At 45.6% G+C, this 21,181-nt stretch overlaps 1 protein-coding gene across 4 annotated transcripts in view; it reads left to right on the top strand.

The window, feature by feature from the left end:
* Positions 1-21,181, top strand: part of Ctif (cap binding complex dependent translation initiation factor) — a 288,191-nt gene that overhangs the window by 232,922 nt on the left and 34,088 nt on the right. For all 4 annotated transcript variants that reach the window (XM_005005538.4, XM_013157177.3, XM_063231710.1 and 1 more), the window contains exon 10: positions 16,410-16,565. In XM_005005538.4, coding sequence (XP_005005595.1) covers positions 16,410-16,565 — 156 coding nt within the window. The remainder of the gene's footprint in view (positions 1-16,409; positions 16,566-21,181) is intronic.

Here is a 21,181-nt window from a genome sequence, read left to right as displayed (position 1 = left end):
TGGCAATGCAGAATCAACACTGAGCAAGAAATCTGTGGGCATTCCAACAGCAGTGGTACAAAGAGCTGGTGGATGAGAAGGGAGAACGAAGTCTAAGGGCCACCAAGACTCAAGAGCTCAGATGCTTGGCATCCCAGCTCCCAGAGGGCCTCCCCAGGGTGGGGAAGGGTCTTAGGCCAAGAAAGGCTGGGCTTTGGCTGGGTGATTTTGGCCAAGTAGGAGGATTGCCCTTTCAATAGTCAATAACTTGAGATGGTGAACAGAGAGAAAATGTGGGGGAAGAAGGGAATTCGGGGATATTCTTCCCAGAATAGCTTTAAAACTAGGGCAGCTTTACCAACCATCTAGGATGATTGAAAGCAGGTGGGATTGAAGCAGATGCCCTCTCGAAATGCCTGTCAGACCCTAGTTTGTCAGAACTCCATAGATTTTCCTGATTGTTCAGCAGATCTCAAGATGAAGCTTAGGACATTCCTTCCCCCAGGCCCCTTGTGTATATTGCATTAGAGTCAGCACCTGACAAAGAGGAAGCTCACAACATCTGTGAGGGGAGGGAGGGCGGATGATGGGTATGTGGATGTGTGAATGAGTGGGTATTTGTAGGTTACAAATTAGCCTGCCATGGTCCTATGTGAGGACCCTTAATGGAACATAGAAATCATAAATGGTTATTTTTGCCTTTGCTTCCTGTGTTAATAGATGTCACTGTTACCTCAGAGGTAAGTCATGGTCCCCAAGCAGATGGCATTACTCCAGGCCAGGTGTATTGGTTCTCAGCTAGCAAACCATGATTTAGTTGTTGGTGGAGGCTCATCAAACCATGAATGCTGTTGCAAGAGCTCAGGTGACCACCATTCTCCCTCAGCATTCTTGGGCCCCTCCAGAGTCCCCTGTGCCCTGCTGATGTGCCTTAGCTTCTCCACAACCTGATTTCCCAAGGTCACACTTTCTTAGGGTTATGACACTTGCAGATTTTGAGGAAGGGCCATCTCCTGGGCAGAGTGGGGAGGGTGATAGTTATGTCTTACTTTATTTTGTTTCTTAAAATAGCTCTAGAGAGATGCCAGGACTCCCTGGGCTCTTTCAAACAGGGGTTGAGGCCTGATTCCCCCACCCCCAGAGCCTGGAAGACACACAGAACCCCCTTCCTCTGGATCTCTGCACTCAAGTTCAATGCTTAAGGATACTTCCCTGCTTTTTTGTCATCAGCTTGATAGCAAAGAATTTTGTGGAATGAAGAACTTAAGGACATTAAGAAAAATGCTCTCTCTTTGTCTAGGGGTTTATTTGTAGAAAATGTGATACTTTTCCCTAGCATGAGCCTCAGCCATTCATGCCTAGGGAAAGCTGACCTTCCTGGTCTCCTGAACCCCAGCCAGGTACCATCTTTGATGCTCTAAAAGGACTAGAAACACAGATTTGGGAGCATGGAGACAACCCCCGACAGCCCCATTCTGACAGTGGCAAGCATTTTACTATTCTGTATGATTTGGAAGCAGCAAGAATCTGTGTACAGGGAGAGAGGGTGAGCTGACGGTGGTTAGAGCCAAAAGCAGCTCTTTGCCACAGGCAATATTACTAGGAAAGGGCATCTGAACTTCTGCTATTGCTTCATGCACCCCCATTATCAAATGGAGGGTCCTAGGGGAATTGTTTCTAGGTTCCTAATATCCTGACCGAAGAACTAAGTAAGACACTATATAACAGTAACAAGCGTAAGATTTATTGAAAGCAAAAGAAGAAACATTACACTCCACAGGGTGGTAGCAGGTCAGTGAGAGCTCACTGCCCTGATAAAGGCAGAGGCTGGGTCTCTTAAGGCCCTGGGATTGTGAGAGGATCTATAATTGGGGATGGACAGGAGTCATGGGCCAGTGGGGCACCTAACTTGCCCCATTCATTAGGTGGGGGAGTTTCTGAGGACACAGGGCTTTTAGAGGAAGTGCGGTGTTCAAAGCCCATGGGATGGGAGGTATTAAAACCATAATGCAAATGAGGTTGGATGCAAGCCAGGTTCATGTACTTTTGGTTTCACACATGCCTGGGGGTCTTAGAGAGAACAGGGTGACCTTCATCTATTGGTTTTCTGATATTTTTACATAGTTGTCCTTGCAGATTTCTGCTCCACTGGGCTGTGCCATTTCGATTTGTAATGGGTATTTGACAGGGAACTTGTTGGAGAAACAGAGCCTTATCCTAACAATGTGGTGCTTGCTAATGGGCTGCGTCAGACGCTGTGACATTCAGAGTGGGAGATGCTCCAGGGAGAGGAAAGTGCCTCAGGTATCCCTTGGGTATCCCTTCCACTGAGGCTCGCCCCTGAGGACCTATAGCTAACCTCTTCCATGTAAGGTGGGATGCAGGCATTTAGATCTCGTGGCAGGGCACACCTTATTAACTCATTCTCCAGATAAGGCTGAGCAAAACCAAATGACCTGCGCAGACTCACCTGGTGCTGCCTGTACTATTCTTGGATAGGTCCTTGGCTGTGAAGCAGAGCCCTCTGTGGTGGGCAGAGCCTGTGGCACGCGGAGGGGGACTGTGCCAGGCCTCTTCACTCCTGTCCACAGACAGAGCATCCCTGTCACCTGGGCAGCACTTCCTCTGTGTGCAGGAGAGCCAGTCCCACCAGGGGCAGCAGGCGGGCCAGGAGGTGGCAGACACAACTGATAACTCCAGCTTCCTGTTCCTTCCTTCCGCAGACCTGTGAGGGAGCTAACATTATTTTTATCTGGGGACACTGGCGTGGGAGGTATTTGTCAGCGTCATCTGGTAAATGCAGTTGAGTTCTGTGTTGTCCAAGGCACCCCCCAAATAAGTAGTGTTAAGCATGCTAAGCTGTTCACATTTAAAAATACAATCAGACTGATGACAGATAATTTGTTCATGGTGCTTACATCACAACCTAAGCACAGAGCCATCAGTTCCAGAGCTGGTGCTTTATTTTTATCCTCTTGGGTTTTGGGCTCATCAAAAATAAAGGCTTATGCCTTTTTGAAAAGTATAATTCTGTATCTGTCACCCCTGTGGAGGGAAATGGTCACAGCCTGTGGATTAAATGTAGGAGCAGGTTGTTTGCACTCAATATGGAGCATATGTTGAGTCTAATGAAGTAGCTGCTGGGTATGCTGATGCGTGTCTTATGCAGCCTTCAGTTTCAGGGGTGCCTCCCATGGCCATTTCATGGTAGCTCCCTCCCTAGATCTGCTCCCCAACATCTCTCAAGTACCTCTTGAGTCTTTCTGTGTCCCAAGAAATTGTGTCATAAAGTGTGTATTTCATAGTCTGTTATTATAACAAAATACCACAGGCTGAGTAACTTAAGAAAAAAATAATTTATTTAGCTCATAATTCTAGAGTTCAAGATCAGGTGGCAGCATCTTGTAAGGGCCTCACTCTCCATCACAACATGGAAAAAGCAGATTTGATGATCAGGCATGAATATGAGTGTCAGAGGGGACAGACGAGGTTCAGATCAAGGCAGTGTACCAGGCTGTCTCTCGAGGCAGTGCTTCTCAGGTGATTGTGCTCCAGCAGACACTGAACAGTGGCTGGAGAGATTTGGTTTCCATACTGGTGCTGAGGGCAAGGTCTCCCACTGGTACTGAGTCCTTATAAACCTCCGAGGCACTGGGTAGCCTCCTACAGGAAAGAAGGATTTGGCCTCTGGTCCCAGTAGAGCCGAGATGGAGGCAAGCCTGCCTTCATCATGAAGCAGATGGAGCCTCTCACAGCACCCAGCGTGTGGCCTGACAGGACATGCCTGGGTTGGAAGGCTGCAAGTAGAGAAGGTGAACGGTGCCAACCAGTAGTTTTGGGTCATGTGGATCGGTTCAGAAAGTGTCTGTTAAGCCATTTACCTTCTGTCAGGCCAGGACCAAACCCGATTTTAAGGAGCTGATAAGAAAGGTGCGGCCTCTGCCCATAAAGGCGACCCACCCAGTTTTGTAGAACATTCTTAGTTCCTAAAGTGATTTGATAGCTGCATTCATAATTCTGCCTTCAGTTTTTCCAACATATGGGCCTCGTGGAACAAGTTTAATCAGCCCCATTTTGTGCCCAACCAGACCGAGGTCCAGATAAGTCACTTAGCTGATGTTACAAATCCCCAAAACGACAGATCTCCTGATCTTTCCACTAGAGCATTTCTCAAGAGATAGCATATCCCTTTCTAATCTCAGTACTCCTTCTTCTGGGTCATGCTGGTAAGAAATCAGTCCTTTCTTCCATGTACCTTAATATTAGAAACTTCAGAAAGAACCAAATGAATGACCCATCTTAGCAGCCACCCTTTTCCCTAAGAAGCATCTATTACAGACCAACACCAGAATTATCTCTTTTTTGTACCTTCCCTGTGTTTTACCAAGCAGACACAGATCTAGCAGGAACTCAGCCAGTAGTATAGGGGCCCGAAGAGCACCTCTCTCTGGTCCCCAACTATATTTCTTCCCTGAGACAGTCATGGCCCCAGGCCCACACCCTTCCATCATTTATTTAGTTAACTCAACCAACACATGTTAAGAGCCTGCAGGGTCTAAAAGGCTGAATGTGTATTAGAAAAACAAACACAGTGCCCCTGCCCCTGTGGGTCTTGCAATTCACGTGGAAGAGGCAACCACTGAACACACAGAGCAATGGGTGTATAGTTTCAGACTGTGCTATGTGCTGTGTGGCTTAGTGAACAAGATGCAGTGATAGACAGTGACAAGAGATGAAGAGCTGTTTAGGAAAGATCACAGCTTAGCGAGGAGACAGTAGGCTGAGCATGAGTGTGTGAACCAGCTTCTCATGGGCCAGAGGAACACAGGCCTTGGTTAGAGAAGCTTGTGGGATGAAAAAGGACACCTCTGGATGCCTGGAGGTGAGATGGATCTTTTTATCTCACACTAGCACACCCATCCTCAGAAATATCTTGAAGGCCTCCCCACAAATCAATTCAAAAAAATTCCCAAATGGCTGCTATATCCCAGCTCCGCTCTGCTAGATACATGAGAGAAGGAAAGAGGAGTAAGACACCCAAGAGGCTTGTAGTCTAGCCAAGAAAACAAAACGTGTGTGCAAAATGAGTGGTAGCCAGAATGTCAGCACCCCCTTGGGGGTCTTCCCAGCCCTGCTCATGTCTCTTCCCTCCACCATGAGTCATATGTCAGTAATCACCCACCGCTCTCCCTCCTCTCTGCGGAGACCTCTTCTCTGACCAGTGGTAGTCAGGCTGACCTATCCCCCCTCCAGCAGGATTTCCATACACCCCTGTGTCCTTGGGCCCAGTTTGGGGGAGCTGGGGAAGCAGGACACAGGTGTTGGCTAAGTTCTTCCCTGACTGGGCAGTTTTCATGCTTCGTGCTTTGGGCCCTTGTTTCCTGTGTTACTCCTAGGTGGGGCCTATCCATGAGTTTGGGGGTTTGTTGCCTCACATTAGATGGGGCAAGTTAAATGGTGTGGTAGGAGTGGGGTCAAGGAGCTGCTATCTGACTTTCAAGCCTACCATGCCTATCTTGACACACCAGTGGTTTTCATGCATTTTTAGCAGCAGAGTTATTCTTCCAAGCTCAATCTTTATCCTCAGCCATGTGAAACAGATCCAGCAGGGTCCTCTGCCTGTGATCTGGGAGCTCTGAGTCTGCCCAGCCATCTGCACAGGTGACTCAAAGCTTCATGAGAACCACACAAGGAGCCCATCTGGTCTTTGAACTAGAACTGATAGTTCACCACAGTGCTCACCTGAACATTTCTTTCAGGCCACCCCTATCTTTGCTGGGGTAGACAGAACAGATGTCACCAAGTCAATTGGGCAAGACCAAATGGCCCCTTCTGCACTTTGTGTCCTTCTCCTCCATCCCAGCTGTTCCTCTGTGTGCCACACCCATGCCTGTTGCTTAACTGTCCTCCAGGAAGCATTTTGGGATATGGCTTGATAAAAAATGTGCACCCTCCCATTACAGCATCTTCAAGGGATAATGTCTCTTAAACATTAGCATGACTTTTGAAGGCTTCATCTGTAGCTAAGGTCAAAACCACGGAGGGGATTTAGGCTTCAGGCTGAGTCATTCTGGAACTCCCAAGCATAGACCAAATCTTTTTGTGAGCATTTCAAGGGGTTTTCTCAAATTCTATAAATAGTTTAATGATGCCTGCATAATCATCTATTTTTAACACCAGCCTTGCGGACAATTTCAGCAGTAATTGCATTACCCATTGAATGTAGGATTCCTAAAGTCATTCAGTTTCCAGTGGATTCCAGAGCATGTCCTGTGGGTCTGGTCCAAAGAAGTAAGATCCCAGAGAGTAGTTCTGCCTGCACTTGGGTAACTGACTTTGTGGTGGAACCTAATCGAGGCAGAACTAGGAGAGCATGCTCTAGGAGGCTCCAAACAACTAGGAAACTAGATTCTGCCCCCAGAGAAAGTCATGGAAGGATGGTTGTCATCTGTTACCCTTCAGTTTCTCACATTGCAGAATATGAACATGGTATCTCTTCACTGCCTAGGGCGGGTTTCCATATTTCTTTATCACCCCACTGCCTCATATTAAATGATGTAAGTTAAGGGGTCTCTTTCCATCTTTCAGATGGTGACACGGAGGCACATGCAGCAGTTAACTAGCCTTGTTGCCTTCATTTTGCAATTGGCCTGTCCTCAGGCTGAGGCCCTGGCGAGCACCCTCTCCGTGTCCCCACAGAGAGCTCACTGTAATGACTGAAGCTCACCCGTGCTGGGCCAGGCTTAGGAAATACCTGTCTACAAGCCCTTGGCTACTCTCGTAGCTAGATGGCAGGTAAGACTCCTGATTCTACAGAGACAACAGCCTGGCCCTCTTTTGAGATTTCTGGAGGAAAGACCAGGGCCAAGGCAGGTGGCTATCATGTCTGTGTGAGGACCTTTTCTAACAAGACACCTCACAGGGGTAGAAAGACCACAGGCACAGAATCAGAGACCAGGATAGCAACCCTGTGAACCTCAAAGGTGGCCAGACCAAGACTGGTCCCTGGTGAGATGCCATGTAAGTTGACTGTGTGGTTGGACAGCCACACTGACACCAGGTACACAGCAGATAAAACAAGGCTACTAAGGGGTTGATTCTGTAGGGCTGCCCTCCGGTCTGTGGATGTCTATTCCTATGCCCCCGCACTGGCTAGTTGCACTTATGTCTTTCCTGAGGCCAAGTCAGAATTCCTCAACTGTCAGACAGTCCAGCTGAGTCTTCCTGCACCACTGACAGAAAACTTCTAGCCCTTCAGAGGGCTTCTCAAGGCCACAGCCACACAGACACTGGCTCCCTTTGCTTGAGAATGAGGCTTCACGCCTGCATAAGTGTGAGACAGAATTCCCACTGAATCAGCTCAACTTCTCGGCTTCTCCCACTGCACCCCAGCACTGCTCCCCCGCCTTCCTACAGATCAGCAGGGCTGAGCTTACCTGACCTGATTTTGCCAACAGAAATAGTCTGGGTGCTCACAGCCTGGGAAGCTTGAGAAATGTCTCCAGAATGATCTAGATTCAACTGGAAGTGGCTGATGGCAGTTCCCAGCCACAGTGTATGCCCTTTACTTGGAGCCAGGAAGAAAGCATCTCTCACCCTGGTGCCATAAGCCATCAATCACAGAAAATGTCTCTAATAGTTATTTTTAAATTAATAACAGTTAAAGGACCAGCACTTGTGACATAATATCCATGGCTATTGATTAGCGTAGTTTCAAGATCATCCTTATAATGAACTCTGTCTTCAGTCTTCTGAGTGAGACAGAAGGGCAGCACCCAGAGTGTTTGGCACAATGCTCAGGAGAGTTTGGGGCTGCTGTTGTCCCTTGATCTAGGGATCTGCAGAGCTCACCTTTCTCAGCCACAGAATGGACACATGACTGGGCCTGGCCAAACTGGAAAGCCCATCTTCATGATCCTTCCTTGAGAGTTGAAGCTTGGACATATGAGAGATGGGATGTCTTCCTTTTGGCTTATTGGTTCATGAGCCTTTATGACAAGCCAGAGGCTGATGACAGCCATCTTTGCATGGCAAGAGGGAACTCTGTCTGTGGTAGGAGAGGAAGAAGATCAACATAGAAGTCAAAGCCCAGCTGGGCAGAGACAGAGTGAGGGAAGACCAGCCCTGGCGTCATTGTTTGAGCCCTTGGAACCCTATGGCGGTGTCCTTGGCCTCCCTACCATGTAATCCAATTTGGGCTCTGTGTGCCTAAGCTACTTGGAAAATGTTTCAGTTGCTGGCAACCAAGAATCCGAAATGTCTGGGGACGGAGCAGACTGAGACATTGAGGTGACCAGGAATTGGCATTGGGTTGTAAGTGGCTAGACCATGGGCCAGAAAGGTCAGAGATATTCGGGGAAAGGTCTGAGCCTCCAGTGAGAAAGGACATGCCCAAACCCAGGCAGTGGCTCAGAGCCAAGCAGACATCAGAACCCAAGGCAAGCAACCAGTCCCAGGGCAGAAGCCACAGCCCCATGCCCATAGGGACCTCTGGGATACCCTTTCTCCCAGACACAGTGAGGAACCACAGATGATAGCCAGAATCCAAGCTGTACACAGTGATCCACAGGTCATACTTAAAGCCAAGGTGCAGTAAAGTCCCCAAGGCCAGCCCTCAGCCCAGAAAGACTGAACCAAGATTTGTATCACAGCCAGGAGATGAGCCTGATGGTGAACTGAGACAGTAGACAATCAGATGTGTCCCTTGGCTGTCAGGAGTCAGCAGCCAGGTCTAGGGCAGACTTTGATAGACAGTGACTCAGGAGACAACTAACACCTACTGTGTGCCACATACATTGCATATGACCCACTGAAGCCCAGCTGGTCAGAGAGATGCCACGTCCTAGCCAGTCCTCTCCATGCTGCCCTGACTGGCAATACCCAAAGCTAGCCCAAGATACCAGATTTCACTTCACCCTTTCTTCTCCCCTCTTGGCCCCATGCACTGCAGGAAGCACAGCTCCTAGCCCCAGCCCACCCTCCTCTGCTCCGAACTCCTTTCCCCTCCTGCAGGGCCCACGAATCCATCATTCCATCACATAGAAGAGGCTGCATGGATCAGTTCTTTTTGGTCTCAAATCATAGAAACCAACTGGCTTAGTTTCCCTGTATCCTTTTGCATAAGAATTCTGTGATGTTTCATGGAGCCCAATAGTCTCAGGAAAGGATAGATATGGGACACTCAGGGTCCTCTCCAGGAACAGGAGTGGCTTGATATGATAGTGTCCATGGGTCCCAGGCTCCAGAGCAGCTAGGTTTGGGCAGGCCTCTCCCCTACCTCCCCAGTGTGCAGACAGGGCCAAGAAAGGACTGTGCTGCCAATTTTGAGGAGGAGGCTCCTGAACTCCTCCCAAATGATAATGACGGTGGTGGTAGAGGAGCCTTCCAGGAATTATCCAGGGCTACTTCCTAACCACTGGGAGCAGGCCGCAGGCCCTGGAATGGGTAAGAGACACGGGAATAAGGAGGTATTGTGGAATAGAGGGAGTGAGGAATAGATGGGCCCACTTGGCCTTGGCATGCAGCCCGGAGGGGACAGTGTGACTGAAGGAGCGACTCAAGGCTGGGAAAGAGCTAGATTAAAACCACAAGTGACCTACAGCACACCACCCAAGGGCGGCTCTGTGCAATGGTGTGGCTGTATTTGAAGCAACCCTGCTCAGGGACCAGATAAGGCAAGGAACATCCTTCTGTGGCAAAAACATGCTACCCACAAAGTGAGGCATGCCTTGAGACAGCCCTGGAGCAGGGACCAGAACTGGCACACAGATGGCAAGAAAAAGCTGTCTGGGAAGTGGAATGACAGTGGCAAATAAAAGGTGTACTGGGCAAACACTCTTTACTTCTAAGTCTTACATAAAGAAGGGCAGCAGCCTCGATCTCTCGGAGAGGTCTGATCATTTATCATGGAACATGCACCCACACTCTCCCCGCACTCACCGAGCACCAGATATGAGCCAGGTTCCCTTCTAGGCCATGGCAATGGACACGACAAGATTCCTGTCCTTACAAAACCCTTCCTCTCAGAGAGTTAGACCATCAATAAAGATAGCACCCAACATCAGGCGGTGAGGGCTACAAGGAAAACGGGGAGGCTGCGCGGGTGGTGGTGTGTGCCATTATAAATAGGTCCTGGGGGCTTGGGCTTTAAAGGTGATGTTTGAGCAGAACCCTAAAGAAAAGGGAAAGCTTTAGCCAAATAAACAAAAATAGCTCTTTGATTTAAAAATGACTGTCTTGTTTCTAATACTAAGAATTCTATCACATACTTCTTTTAAACTCCCCCAACCAGTTGCCCAAAAGAATGCCTGGGATCCATTGCTGCAGAGCTGGCCTCTTGCATTTCTATCCTAACTTCTCAAGGAAAAAAAAAAAAAGCTTACTGCCAGCAGTAAATAAAAGTGTACTCCCCCACCGTCCTTCAGCATCAGAAGCCACTTTTTTGGACAGGAACAAACCAGAGTCACTGAGAAGGTTTGAGTTTGGATGGGCAAATTTCCCTTAGTCACTTGTTTTAAAAGAGGGAGAACAGAATGATGGTGAGTTTGCAGGGACTGGGGTCGAGGAGCTGCCCATTGACCTCAGGAAGTATAAAAATACACTGTGGTCCTTGTGCCTCGACCCCTCCCCCATCTCAGCAGCAACATCTCCCTGCTGTGGCTGCCCGCTGCCCACAGGGAGTGAGGGTGGGGGGGTTCCCCCCTCTGCCTGTACACAGCTGTTTTTGGCTTGGCCACAGGGCTCCACCATGCCAGAGTTCATGTGGTTATCCAGAGCGGGAAGAATTTCCCAGAATGCCTTGAGAAACCTGAGACACTGAATGGCTTTCAGGGCTTATTGATGTGGCCGGTGCAGGAAATAGCAGTACGTCAATAAATAGTTTTAGGCAGGAAACGAGGCTTAAATGGTAGCCTTAAAGTTTGGGGAAAGGCACTAGGGGTTACTAGGAGGGAGCCTGCCAGTCAGATGAGAATCGAGAGCCAAATACCAGACTTTGAAATGGCTGCCACCGAGGTGAGGCCCCTTGCTGCTTTTGGATGCTAGAGGCTGAGGTGGGGGGCAGAGCAGGAGACCCAGGGACAGGCTAGTTCGGCTGGCAGAAAGGGGCTCCTTGTTCAGAGGACAAGTTGGCAACCTCTAACACATGCATCAAGAGGAGACACATAGGCTAGCTATGGATGGTGGCCTCAGGCCGGCATGTTCACACCCCATTCCCCACCCTTCTGGGGCAAATCATTGCTACCTGCCAAGTCACCTCCAAGACTTTCACTGTCCTACTCTGTCTCCAAAAAAGGTTAGGAAAGGGGGTCACAACGCTCCAGAATGTTTTTCCTGATTATAAAAAAAGAAATGGTTACGTTAAATTAAGGAAATCCAGGAAAAAAATTAAAGAATAAAGACCATCTATAATTGCACTACTGAGAAACAGCTAGTATTACTACTGTTAAACACTTACAGTATTTCTTTTTTTAAAAAATATTTACTTTTTTTTAAAAATTCATGGATTAGATTATATAGTACATGTTATTTTGGCTTTGCTTTTTTCACTTAATTTTCTATAAACATTTTCTCATGCTACCATAATCTTTTCATAAACATAATTTTCTATGAATACATGGGTCCTATTTGCTTAGTCATTTCCCTACTTTTGGATGCTTAGATTGTTGAATGTTTATGTGCATTGTACTTTTTTTCTTACTACTTTTAATTATTTCTTTATGATAATTACCAGGTACAAGACCAAACGATAAGTACACTTTTAAGGCTTAAAGATTTTTCAGAAAAGTGAAACAATGCACACTGCCCGTATATGAGAATACCCATTTCACTGCATCCTCACTAGCATTGACAATTACTGTTTTTCTAAGTTGTGCTACTATAAGAGATGGAAAAATATATTTCTATGTATTTATTGATGATTTTTAATGTAAACTTATCTTTTAATGTCACTTCCCTACTTACCCATAAGGGATTTAGTACGTTTATTACAAATCTGAATACACTATTTGTATATCATAAGTACTAGCCTTTGTCATGTTTACTGCAAGTCTTTCCCAGCCTATCGATTGTCTTTTAAGTGTGTTTGTAATATTTTGGTGCATGTCTTTTGTTTTAATGTAAGAAGCTCTTCTCTATCCAGAAAACTGATAAATACTCAATTTCATCTTCTTCAAGTTTTTATGGTTTGTCTTTTTGGAGAGAAAATGTACCTCTTTTTTCCATCTGGAATTCATTTTAGGGCCTACTATGAAGTGAGACTATAAATTATTTTCCTCCCGATATTAGACAGCTGTCCCTGCAATGCTGCTTGAGTGAATAATGCTTCCTTTGCTACTGATTTGTGGTCCTCCTGGGATCATGGGATAAATCCTTGTGATGCCAAATTTATTTCTGTCTATCTGATCTAGGTGCTTGTGCTATGTCAGTCCCATAGCCTTTTGATTATTAAAGCTTTTAGAATAGGTTAAAAGTAATATAACTCTCTCCAATTGTGTTTTGTCTTGATTTTAGCTGCTTCCCCTGTTATGCTTTGAATTACTTTTAGTATCTTCTGTTTTTCAAGTGTCCACTCCATGTTCCCCTCAAGAAAAAAAGTTTGGTTTTAGTTATGGAGTAAAAAATGAACATTACAACAATTTGGTTGTAATTTTTTTTTACCCTGCTGTCTCACCATTAGGGTTATTTCATATTTCTTCTTAAGAAATGTTCGAAACATTTTCTTAAATCCTTCACTTTAGTTTTGAAGTTTTCTTCATAGAAATCTGGTATAGCTTTTAAGGATGCCACTTTTTATTACTTTAATAAATGAGCTTTTCTGTACTAAAATCTCTCACTGGTAAATCTTACCATGAAAGAAAATTGTTGATTTCTGTATAATAATTTTGCATCTATATACTCTTTTTAGTTGTTACTAAACTCTTCTTCATTCTAATCTTTAGGAGAGGGTTCTCTGGGGTTTGTCATATATACAATTTAATAACTTTGTTTCTTCCCTTTCAAGGGTCATTAGTATTGCTACTGTTTTTTAATCTGGCCTGTATGTAATATATATTACATATAGATTTCCTGATAATATATCATCCTGGTCTTCCTGGGGTAAAAATCTACTTGGTTATAATGGATCTATTTGCTAATATTTCATTTAAGACTTTCACATCTACTCCCATTACAGAAATTAGCCTATAGACTCCCTTACACAGCATTTACTACCATTTTATTTTATTTATTTATTTTATGGTTTTGTTTCATGTTGTTTTGTTTTTGTCTATTATGGTTTGTATTTTTTTAAAAAACCTTGGTGGTATTATTTTCTATAAAATTGCCCATTTCAAATTTTTTTTCAAGTCATCATTAGTAGTAGTTATAATTACTATCATATTTGTATTTTTATCTCCTCCATGTGTACTTTTGCATTTAATTTTATTACTTCTTTCTTAATTTTATATGTAACTTCCTTTCTTTGTGTTCTAAGTAATTAATTTCTAACTTTATCTGTATTATGTCCTTTCCTATGTTCCTTTAGTTGCTGGCAATTTTCTAAATTTGAGTTGAATGTTTGGAGTAATACTGTTGGACAGAAATATAATATGGCCCACATATATAATTTTAAACTTCGTAATATATTTTACTTAACTCATGGTATCTACAATTTCAACGTACTCAATCTGTTTAAAATACCAAACATTTTAAATTAGTCTTCGTATTCTCATTGAAAACCATTGTCTCTTACACTTACAGTACATGGAAGATTTTGATTGCCCCATTTTAACACAGTTCTGTGTATGGCTGTCTGTGCCACCCAATGGAACAATCATTTATGTACCAACATGGTTCAGAGCACCAGGTAGCAAGAAAAATGAATCCCAGCCCTGTTATGAACATGTTACACACTTAATAGTCATATATACAATATATTATATATATATATATATATATAGTGCCCATCAGATCAGACATAGTATATGTGACATATGTTCTTCCTCTATTTAATAACTGAAATAATTGACTATAAATTGACCTTTCATTATAGCTTTGACCACATCCTACAAGTTTTTACAGCTCTTTATTTCTTAAATAACTTGCTGTATATTTGATTACCATCTTTCTTTAAGAGAATACCTTTTAAATATCTAAGTAATTGGTTATTTTTAATTGTTAACTTTTGACCCCAGTATGTAATTTGTTCTTTTTTTTTCCTCCTGAGGCAGCGTCTTGCTATGTAGTTCAGCCATGCCTTGAATTCACTTTGTAACCCAGGCTGGCTTTAAACTCACAGTAATCCTCCTGCCTCAACCTCCCATGTCCTGCGATTACAGGCATACACCACCATACCCAGCTTCCATTATGTAATTTGTACAATTTCTTTTTGCTTCGTTTTGTTTTGCGTTTTTGTTTTTGTCTTTTTACTATGTAATCCAGGCTGGATTTAAACTCACTACATAGTCCAGCATAGCCCAAAGATCCTCCTGCCTTAGCTTCTCTGAGCTTACAAGGGTGTGCCACCATGCCCAGTTAACACCCAGTTTCTACATTTTGAAAATTATAGTGGAGTGACAGTTTACTATGAAGCTGTTTCAATTTAGAATTATGGTATTGTTCAAGTCAGCTAATTAATCTTTGTCCATTCAATCAATAATAGAGGCTCTTATCAAAATACAATTCTTATTTTTTCTGATGTGTCAATAACTGTCTATATATTTTGAGTCTACGCTAGTCAGTGTATAATATGTTATCTACTCAGTATGAACTATTTTATCTTTGTTAATAATCCTGTAATTTTAAATGATTGTTATCATAAAATACTTTGATTTTACTACTGCTTTAATTTTATTTTCATTTGCCCATGATTATTTTTACCCATTCATTTATTTTATATATTCTGTTTTCTGTTCTGCTAGTGGTTACTAGTTTTTAATTTTAACATTTTAATGGCATTCTGTAATATATTTCTCTGATTATCAAACTTGGGGGAGCAGTAATCTATGAACCCTTATGATCTAAATTAGGAAACTGTGTGCCATATAATTTTTTGTTCCCTTTCCACAAGTATTTGCCAGTCATAACTTAACATTGGGTTATTAAGTAACCACTCCTATGAAATTATCATTTAAGTTACATTTAAAAGTCAAATAATCAGCCAAAGGTGCAGATGAGCACCAATAGTCCCAGCCCTGAGAAGTTTCAGTAGGGAAACGACTTGAGCCCAGGAGTTCAAGACCAGCCTGGCCAGCAACAGTGACATGCTGTCTCCAAAAAGTTTTTTAAAATTAAATCAAATACATTTTTTAAAAAATTAAATATCCTGCCTTCCTGGGAATTTTTTTGGCTTTTGACTCACTCTAATAACCAAAATGACTATTACTTACTTTAACTTCATAAGCCTATCTGGTTTCCATTTCAGTCCCCCATCACACCCTTCTCCATGATTTCCTTACAGTGAGTCATAAATTTTGTTGGCTGGAACATACATTCAAGAAAGTTGTACGAGTGGGGGTTTTTTGATAATAAAAAGCCTGAAATTTACCATTTTGACCAGTTCAGCAGTGTTAACTGTGCTCACATTGATATACAGCCAGTCCCCCAAACTTTTTCATCTTGCCAGATAAATTCTGTCCACTAAATAACTCCAGGTACCCACTTCTCCCAGTCCCTAGCAATCAACGTTCTTTCTGTTCAGTGAGTTTGATTTCTCTTGCTACTTGTGCCATGTCGGAATCTGGTGGAGAATACTGACTCCGGTCTCTCCCCAAGCCCCCTTACAGGGACACTCTGGTAGCTCTAATACCATTTCCCTTGCACTACACTAAAGCGTGAACACGCCCTGTCCCAGCCCCTCGGAGCAGAGTCTTGCACACAGTGCAGTCGTATTCTTAAGCAGGAAGGGCAAATGCATGAATGAGTGAATGGACGCGTCCGTGTCTCCTTCTGTCCTCAAGGCCCCTTGCAGGTAGGGGCCGTACTTGAAATTTCTAGCCCAAGCCGGAGCTAAGATGGGCCTCTGTGACCAACTGCTGACCCATGTTGGCAAACAGTGTTCCCCTCACCCTGTCCTATAGAGAGGGCTGATTTAAGGGTTAGCCGGGGGAGAGAGTTCAGCCAGGCAGAGTGGAATGTGAGAGGTGATGAGTCTGGGAAGGGGGTCACCCCTCCTCAGTGCTGGGGCCACGAGGCAAGGCTGGAGCGCCTCTGTCAAGGGGGTAGTGACCTGCCGCAGGGGTAGGCATTCCCAGAGGAGGGAAAGCTGTGCTCCTGGCCCAGGGACACGTCAAAGTGAGATGCCATGGTCATGGGACAGGGTGTTCCCATTTCCCTCAATAAGACACCGAGTTTGCCTGCTGCCCCAGACCCCGGGGCATGGCAGGTCTTCCCCTGTCCCCTTCTTCCCATCCTTGTTCCCATCAAGACTAACACAGTGTCTTGTGCCTCTGCAGAAGGACTTCACGGTGCGCGAGGAGCTGCAGCAGCAGGATGTGGAACGCTGGCTGGGCTTCATCACCTTCCTGTGCGAGGTGTTTGGCACCATGCGTAGCAGCACCGGAGAGCCCTTCCGCGTGCTCGTGTGCCCCATCTACACTTGCCTCAGGGAGGTAAGACACTCGCCTTGCCCAACCCGGCTCAGGTCCCGCCCCATTTTGGAACCCGCCCCCATCAGGCTGCACCTCGCCCCTTTGGAATGGCTTTTCGGGAGCTACCAGGTTAGATCCCTTATAAAGGAATTGATCGTTTGGTAAACAGAAATGTGGTTCCCCATGCTTCTGCTTCTAAAGCCAAGTTTTTATTTACTGAGTTTACAGAAAGTATGGTTAACTCAGGCTTTCATAATTCCTAATCCAGAATACTGACTACAGACAAGGGGTATTATCTCAATTAAAGGATCTCTAGGTTGGATTGGTTTACCATTGGATTGTCTGGTTTTAAAAGAACATATTTCTAGCTTTCATCTGAAAAAGAAATACATAAGAATAACCAAGAAACTTTTGAGATGTAAGAACTCCATGGGGTTCTTATCCTGTCAGGTATTATTCGGTTCATTGTAAAGTCACTCTGATTGCTCTGGGAGCATAGAGTTGAAAGAGGTGCAAGTGGAAACTGGGAGCCGGGATGTGAAGCGTTGGTGTCGTCCAGGGCCAGGCTGGTGGCTGGGAATATAGCTGTGGATGTTAGGGAAGAGGGGCATTTGGGTTCTCCTTGTGTTTTTGAATTATAGCCAACAACACATGCTGATGTGAGATGGAAGAGTTACTGGTTACATCCGGGTGGCTATGTTTTCTGGCTGTGAGGATCATGTGATAGCTAGGAGCCGATTTTCATTATATTTGGGTCACCTATTGATGGTCCTTTGGGTTGCCCCATGGTTGGTGGGCAGAAAGGTCAGCAGCCCTGGAAGCAGTCATACTGGAGATGGGATTCACTCTTTAGAGGTGTCACTGTGCACCTGGCTCTGGAGACTAGGGGCAGGATAGCATCACCCCAGAAGGTGGTGGATAGAGAGAGGAGAGGGGACAGAAGAGGAGTGGCAGGGAGGGATGAAGCAACCAGTAGCCTGAAGTGTCAAGAAGACTTTAGAAGAGCCAGTGAGGACCATCAGAGCAGTTTGTCAGCAGAAACTGGTGGCAGCCTGACACTCCACCTGGCTGTCCCCTCCCTCCTTAGCAGCCTTCTGTGGCCTCCAGGATTTAGGGAGGGACAGCCTCTGGAGAGCCAAGGACCAGGACAGAAAAGTGTTCTGGGTTTGGCAATAAGAAAGTGGCAGAGCCTGGGTGTCAGTGGAGGAGAGGAAAGGATTGCTGGCAAGGCCTTCCAGAGGGCTCCAGAAAGGCAGCAAAGAGAGGGAGCTGCTTGGCCGAAGGGGAGGAGGAGGGTCAGGGACTTGTCTTATTTTGACTGGAAAAAGATAGCAGAGCAATTTAAGTAAAGCAGGGGTATACTCCGCAAGTGTTTCTGAGCACCCATTTAGAGGACAATAGTATGCCTATTCCAGCCAAAAGCAGAGTGTGTAGGTCCCTCTGGGATGTTTGGAAAACCCCAAGCCTTTGCCACTCCACATGGACAAACCCTGTTTTCCTCACAAACATGCCTGAATTCAGATTGGTTTCACAGTCAGACAACCCCTAGCCTCTCCCCTCTGTATTCCCTCGTGAAGGCCACATCTCAGCAGCAGCACCCAGAGGGAAGGTAGCTTTGTTTTTTGCATCCCTTTGCAATGAATTAAGCGTACCCCTCTTATGGAGGTAAGGAGCTGCCCAGATGGCCATAGGGATCCTCCCATCCTTGCCTATGTTACCCATTCCCCTGAGAAGTCACCTTAAGACAGGGAACAGTACTGTTTAAGTGCAGTGACCTAAATTGCCCCAGTTTATTCCCTGTGCATCATCTAGACCCCTCCTGGTGTTGCTGTCACCTGCTTCTCCACCAGGAAGTGGCCTATAGTGGGCTGAGACACTTCACACTGCCTGAGATGGTGCAAACTTCCTGGTGTGAGATCTGGAAGGTACCAGGAGGTCTGCGGGCACCAGAAACAGAGGGCCCTTCCTAATGCACCCTTGTCTGGTACTTTAAGCTTTTTGCAATGGCTTGACAAAGACCTATACCATGCTTGTGTAAACTTAAATAATAAATAAATCATCTACAGCTTTCATCATTTTGTAAAAGAAAAACCAGAGCCCCAAGCTAGGGCTGCATGCCTGGCGCCAGGCCCCTGCCTGAGTTCCAGTCCCAACTGTGCTAAGTTTAGACTGTGCCATCTTAGGGGAAAGTTCACTTTCTCTGAGTTTTCTTCATCTGCAAAGGGGGCCTGTGCTCCTTCTGGGCCAGAGTTTAGGGAGGATGACATGGCATGGAGAGGGAGCTAAGTAAAAGGCGAAAGATTTGTACAATCTGAAGCGAAACCCGCATAAGGAGAGGGAGCTAAGTGTACCAGAGAAACAGCACCTAGTAGGTAGGAAAGGCTGAGAGAACTCATTTGCGGGACCTGCCTCGTGACTCTCAGAGATCTGGGTGTCCTCTGGGCCAGTGGGCTTAGGGACTGAACACTTGCCTAATCTTAAAGGAGACATGGGCTGAGTTCGCTCCCCAAGGACACAGAGCCTGTCTATGCCAGGGTTGGCCTGGAGCTCCTGAGCTCCCCATCCATAGCACCTTCCAGAAGAGAACTCAGCTTCCCCAGAATGAGACTTTAAGAAAAGATGAAGACGTAAAGAGGTGCCCTACGGATCTTCTCAATTCCTTGAAGTAACCTGAGGCCTTTCCAGGCTCCGTGCAGACATGTGAATTCCTAAAGCTATTTGCCTCATATATCTCTCTCTGTCTCTCTCTGTCTCTGTCTCTCTCTGTCCTCTGTCTCTCTGTCACTCTCACAAGCATGCACACACACACACACACACACACACACACACACACACCCATGCACTCATGTCTAGGCCTCGCCGGTGCTCCCGAATCAGAATGAACCAGTGTATGGAGGTTCATAGAGTCAAAATCACTGCTGATGCCTACCTTAGGCTTTTCCCCTGAGGACATACAGATGGCTGACTGCAAATCCGTAACACCCAACCTGCCTACCTAACTCTCAGAACTACCCCTGGGTCCCTATTTTCAGCTGTCCACTAGAACCACCTTGTCTGGAGCTCGTCTAACAAAGTGGGGGAATGTACCCAAAGTTGCCCTGCGCAAGTCCAGATACTCAGGTGGGCCCAAACCCGCCTTTCCCCACACCGTGCAGGCAGACAGCAGCCCCACCCCCAAACTTAACCCTCCCACTTGCCTCTCTCAGGGTCACGGTCTGCCAGCTCCTGCCCCTGTGTGTGCATCCTCCTCACACCCACAGCCTCTGCTCGCCTTTGCTTCCTGGCCCTGAGTCAAAGGCAGACCCACTGGCCATCTGGGTGTGAAGAGTCTCATTTAGCACAAACCTGGAGAAAGATACAAAGTCCTCACAATTGGCCCATTTCAATGTCCTGCTCACAAAGGTCACTTTTATCCTTTGGCCCAGGCTTGTCCGTCTGGAGGGCGCCAGGTCTCAGAGCCTCTCTGTCCCAAGACAAGTCCCCTGGGTACTTCTTTCTCCACCAAAGGAAGTGACTTAGTAGCATTTTAACCAAATTAACTTAACTGTGCTCTCAGTTACTCAAACTTGAAACCTTAGAGTCATCTCTGTGTCTGTCTTCCTGGCCCAGACCTTTCCTCATGGGCCCCGTCCAAATTACCACTTCTGTGACTGACACTCCCCAGGCCAGACTTGAAGCTCAGCACCCAGACAGCTCCCTCCTGAGGAACCAGACAGCGTCTCCCATCCTTGCTGCATTTTCCATGTTGCCTAATGTGCTGAGAAACAACATTAGCGCATCTCACTGTGCGGATGGCGCTTTGCAAACCACTTTGGATATTCTTTTCTCTTTTAATTTGCACAACACCTTGCAGATTAGCACCTCCATTTTCCAGAGGAAAGCAGAATGGTCACACAGCCTGCTCAGGGCAATGCAGCCATCAAGTGGCAGAGTCAGCACTGGAATCTCTGAGCCTGTCCCTAGCCAGCCTGCCTCACTTCAGAGTAGGTACTACCCTTTCCCTGTACCTGTGTATTCTCAGCCCATAACTCAGGACCTGCCCAGGAGATCTTTAGAGAATTGATTTCAACTTTGCCATAAATATTATGTGCCATTCAGAGGTGCTTCTTGGAGGGGCGGAGAAGAATAATTTTCAGTGAGCCCTTTTGTTACTTAAGAACAAGTCATTTCTGCCAAGATGATTTTCAAAGTGATTGAAGTTTTATTGGTCAGCTAAAACTGTGTCTCTCCCTGCCCTGCTGTTTACAGCTCCTGTTTGCTTAGCAAGTTTTTTAAAAATTTATGTTTGAGGCAAGGTCTTACTATTATAGCCCAACTGGCCTCAAACTCATGGTCCTCCTGCCTCAGCCTCCTAAATGTTGACACTACAGGTGTACACCATCACACGTACATTACCAAGTTCTTTATTATTTTGTATTTTAAATAAATTTATTGTGGTGAGAACAGTTAACAGGTATCCTGACCTCTTAATAAATTTTTACATATAAATAGGGTATTGTTATCTGAAGGCACATGTTGTACAACAGATCTTAAAAATGTATTCATCTTGCATAACTGAAATTGTGTTCCCAGTAATTAGCAGCTCCCGTTTCCCATCCTCCCAGCCTTTGGAAACTACTATTCTATTCTTCACCTTG

The sequence above is a fragment of the Cavia porcellus genome, unplaced genomic scaffold (assembly GCF_034190915.1).
Source record: "Cavia porcellus strain 051 isolate PalLab524CR breed Dunkin Hartley unplaced genomic scaffold, mCavPor4.1 scaffold_20, whole genome shotgun sequence".
Lineage (NCBI taxonomy): Eukaryota > Metazoa > Chordata > Mammalia > Rodentia > Caviidae > Cavia > Cavia porcellus.
The sequence above is the reverse complement of the archived record's forward strand: the minus strand, read 5'-3'. Positions and strand labels throughout refer to the sequence as shown.